This window comes from Triticum aestivum, chromosome 7A, assembly GCF_018294505.1.
Source record: "Triticum aestivum cultivar Chinese Spring chromosome 7A, IWGSC CS RefSeq v2.1, whole genome shotgun sequence".
NCBI classification, from domain to species: Eukaryota; Viridiplantae; Streptophyta; class Magnoliopsida; order Poales; family Poaceae; genus Triticum; species Triticum aestivum.
In genome coordinates this window covers 556,356,359-556,360,658 of record NC_057812.1, presented here as the reverse complement: position 1 = coordinate 556,360,658, position 4,300 = coordinate 556,356,359, and the positions used below count along the sequence as shown (strand labels likewise).

At 42.4% G+C, this 4,300-nt stretch overlaps 1 protein-coding gene across 5 annotated transcripts; it reads left to right on the top strand.

Moving 5' to 3' along the window:
• Positions 1–344: 344 nt before the first annotated feature.
• Positions 345–4,081, top strand: LOC123148192 (uncharacterized). Of its 5 annotated transcripts, none has more exons than XR_006473679.1 (7): positions 345–777; positions 907–944; positions 1,619–1,689; positions 1,796–1,921; positions 2,322–2,398; positions 2,833–2,881; positions 3,171–4,081. XR_006473679.1 is itself a non-coding variant. In XM_044567556.1 (5 exons), exons 1-5 carry the CDS (start codon positions 741–743, stop codon positions 2,356–2,358), a joined length of 309 nt encoding a protein of 102 aa, XP_044423491.1. In that variant the 5' UTR covers positions 345–740; the 3' UTR covers positions 2,359–2,826. The 5 variants fall into 5 exon arrangements, 1 of the variants encoding a protein (XP_044423491.1); XR_006473678.1 differs by having other exon boundaries at positions 3,163–4,081; XR_006473681.1 differs by having other exon boundaries at positions 3,119–4,081.
• Positions 4,082–4,300: the final 219 nt, after the last annotated feature.

Sequence of the window (4,300 nt, the reverse complement as noted above, 5' to 3'; positions counted from 1 at the left end):
AACCTTTTTTTTAGGGCAGTATAACCTTATTATTGATGTTTATTACAATTGAATATAAATAATGGCGCATAAAGCAGATTGCACGCATTTTTCCGCCCGGTGCAGCGCACGGGCATTTGTACTAGTATATATATATATTATATTATATTATATATTAGTACGTCTTACGTACTAATAAACCAGCGATCGCTTGTGGTTGTACGTCGTTGGCGTTTTTGCAAAAAAGTCCCTGATGTTTTAGTTATTCAACCCGCAGTCCTTTTTAAACTGGCTAACTGAGATAACGATTCATTTTTGCAAAAATGTCCATGTCCTTTAGTATATTCAACCCGCAGTCCTTCAAACAAACACATCAGGGCAGATCCCCTTCCTCTTCCCCACGCACGAGCGGGCACACCGCCACCGCCGACGCCTTCCTCGCGGAGTTTGCGGCCGAAGGATCGGTTGGGGCGCACCGGGTCGGCCTTCGGTGGGGCGCAGTGCGAGCTCTCGGCTTGGGGCAGGAGGCGGCTCGATGAAGAGGAGCTGGGGCGCGGCGCTCCTCTCCTGGTGTGGCGCACGAGGGAAGGAGGAGGGGATTGATCCAAGACGGGAGCTGAGGCTGGCGGCGCCCTTCACACAAGCCTCACCGGCGGTGCCTTCTACACAAGCCTCACCGGCGGTGCGGCGGGAGAGCTCCGACCCGTCCATAGGTGCAGGGATACAGATCCGCGTCGCCAGCCTGTACTAGGCCGAGGTTGATGCGCCGGCGCAGGGGTCGCCGTCCATCTTCGCCAGGTAAGCGCGGACGTTCTTCTCTCTGTCATCGTTGTGGTGCTTGGGTCGCGAGGAGGCGATGCGTGTTTGCTTTGTTGTAGGTGCTTTTGTGCTGTAGATAACACTTCTGGTTCTCCTCCATGCTCGCAGGCCTCCAGAGTACTCCAGCAACAGCCACTGGACGGCAGGTAAGCATGCATTGTATGACCTTAGCTAATTGCGTACATACAAGTTTGGATGAATTCCAAGAGATGGAGCACTCTATCCAAATAGGAGAAGTGTTAGTTTAAAAGGGTACAATTTTACAATGATTTTCATGGGGAGCAAAGTAATCACCTGCGGCAAATTTAAGTTCTAGAATTGACATATATTCAGTTCCTTTTTTTTATAAAGAGAGCTCCCTCTCCAATTTTCATTAGAAGAAATCACCGTGCCTTGCATATATTCATATATGCAGTTCCTGGAAGAACAAAGAAGTTGCATGTCCTTTTATTTAGTCTGAAAATCACATTGATCCTTGGAGCATGATTGGGACAAATCGCACATATGTCCTGTACTGCACACACGTGAAGGCAAAGGATTTTTCTGAATGCCATTGTTGTCCGGTACACAGTGTTTATCAGTTAGTAATTTGCCCCTTCCGAAATGTGATGATACTGGCAATAAGGGAAGCAGCATATACCATTGGTTTTGTTGATAGATTAAACCACAAACTGGTACAATGTTTGAGATATAATGTTTTCTATCTAAATGTTGTTTCACACAGTTAATCATTGGTTTTATTTGAGAGATAAATTAGTTTATGCACTGAACTGGAAATAACACAACTACATATTGATTTTCTGCTTAAATTTCACAATAGATATTTTGCCGGATGACCCACTGTATGAGCATGCCACATCCTTTCTTGCTCACCCAGCACACGGCATTCCTGTAAGCCTCATACTGTCGAGTTGTTTGACGAGATGTGCATCAATAATTTCAGTTAGTCCGTGTGCTCGATTTGAGTGTGACAGGTATGTCGTTGTGTGCTTCTCAGTACAGTAGAGGTACCACACGGGGTGGTGACTGGGAGGCTGGGACATGCTGGCACGGCCAAACAGCTGGTTTACTGCAATCAGGGTGCTAGAGGCTCTTGGGGTTGCAGCCCGCTCGCCTGCTGGAGGTAAGTTTTATAGCCTCTTTCTGTCAGTAGATGCTCTTGGAGTAGAGATATCATCCAGACTGTATCTTTAGTGAAACTTGTAGCTATGCAGCTTGGCCCTACTATTCATGTACTATCTCATATTCTCATGCATTAGGTTTTGTAAAGTTTCAGCTCGGCCCTATGCCATGTTAATTGTTAGTGTTTCCTTAAATATTATCTGCATCGTTCTCTAGAAAAACATATTATGTCTGTGCTCTCCTTTCTCTATCTAAAAAATCCATTAATGAGCAAGGACATGCATAGGGATATGGGTTCTTTCTACTGATGCATAACTCCGTAATGATGAAAAGAAGAGCAACATATCTCCTTTACCCAACAATTTTTGTCCGAAACTAATCATGATATTTTCTTTCTACAGGTACAATGTTGATTATTTAGAGACCTCATCTTCATGAGACTAGCAAGGGATGGACATTCTGAAGAAGAAGAGATGAGGTGAGTTTCTGAAGTTCACCGTCCAATCCAAGTATTAAAGGTGAGCATTACTATTCAAAGGGACATAATTAACCTGTTAAATTATTTTTAGAGCAAGAAACCAGTTATTATCTAACCGAATAACTATAAAATAGCTACTTTTTCTAAAATGAGGTTTCGTCTTTAAATAGAGATGGACCAGAGAAGGGGCTTGAGAAATGCTTATTAGGCTAGAGGCGTATGATTTTTTTCTCCCGTTGCAACGCACGGGCATGTTTGCTATAATAATAAAGCATTCAGTGGAGGGGCTTAGAAAAATAGAAACAGTTCTATTTGATATACAATGTACTTCAGAAATTAATGGCTGGAGGATCCTAAACTAACATATGGCATTTTGTTTCAATTTCTCTTTACCTGATTGTGTTACTTATGCACAAGCACCATACTTGATATAGGTCCCTGCACTTCCGTTGACGAGTATTTTGTCAGCATCTCGATGCGGAGGTACAACTTCTAGCTGATCTTCGTCATGTTTTACATTGTTTCTCGGTACTTTTTACTGCAATGTGGAGGTCAGATTCTAGCTGATATATCTTCATGCTTTACCTTGTTTACCAATGTCCCAATGTGGACGTAAAGATTCTAGCTGATATATCTTCATGTTTTACCTTGTTTACCAATGTCCCAAAATTTTGTTTCGTCTTTGCTTTGAATTAATTTTCCCTTACTTTGACTGGGTAGGACATTTATTTGAAATACTAAATTGTGGTGTCGCTACCTCTAAGGACCACAGCGTTGTAGCGCCCTTGGCTCAAGGTGACCATCTTCAGCGCATCGTGGTGTCGCTGCCCACACGATCTCTACAGACACCACAAAAGGCTACAGGACCGAGGAGGCCGGTGGCCTGACCACTGAATCACGTTGTCGTGCGGGCGCCTTGATCTCGCATGCGCTGCACAGGTTAGATTGACATTTTGCCCTGTGTTTAATTACTACATGCACTGCACACTGATCCATGTATATATTGGCTCCCCTATATATACCTCTGTTGGTGAAAAGTTTTGACTTTCGAGTTTTGTCAGACGTGAGTTGCAACAATTTTCAGTTACTTTTCTATGCCTGCCATTCATCTCTGAACCGTTGTGATGGAGATTGTAATACTGTGTTTAGAATATGTCAGTCCATATGCAAGATCTTCTTTTCAACTTGGCAACCATGATTATACATTAGTCATCTATACTTTACAAGCATATGAGATATGTGTAATTTTTTTTGCGGGAAGATATGTGTAATTAATGTGTTCGTCGGAGCCGAACCTGCAATCGCTTGTCGCCCTTGCCTTTAGCAATTCAGCTAGGTTAGGGGATGGGGATTCATTTGGAATCGAATGAGGGAGTGGCACGGACACAAGGTTATCGGGCTGGCGGCTGCTCATGCGCCTAACCAAACACCCATTCGGTTTGGTGTGTGGCCACTGTTGCCTACCGTGGGTGCAGTTTGGGTTGGACTTAGTATCGTGGGCTAAGCCCAAAAAATAGTGCAAAATACGTTACAAATGAAATATAATATTTAAAAAAAATCATCGCCATAAAAATGATACCATTTAAAAAATATTCTTCAAAATTTTAAAAACACTTTCTCAAAGTAAAAAGTCCGTGTTTTTCTGAAGAAAAAAAGTTGATTGATTTTTTTTTTGGATAAAATGAAAGTGCAGAGCTAAAACAGGTAATTACGAACATTGTTAGGGTATATCCAAATTTTATCCGACAAAAAGAATACTCAGTGTAACCTTATTTCTGAGGTTTGCAAAAATTGGATTAAAAAATATTGCATAATGGCATGTAGAGTAGGTTATATTTTATTTTTGCCCGGTGCAACGCACGGACATTTGTACTAGTAATAATAAACCAGCGATTGCTTCTG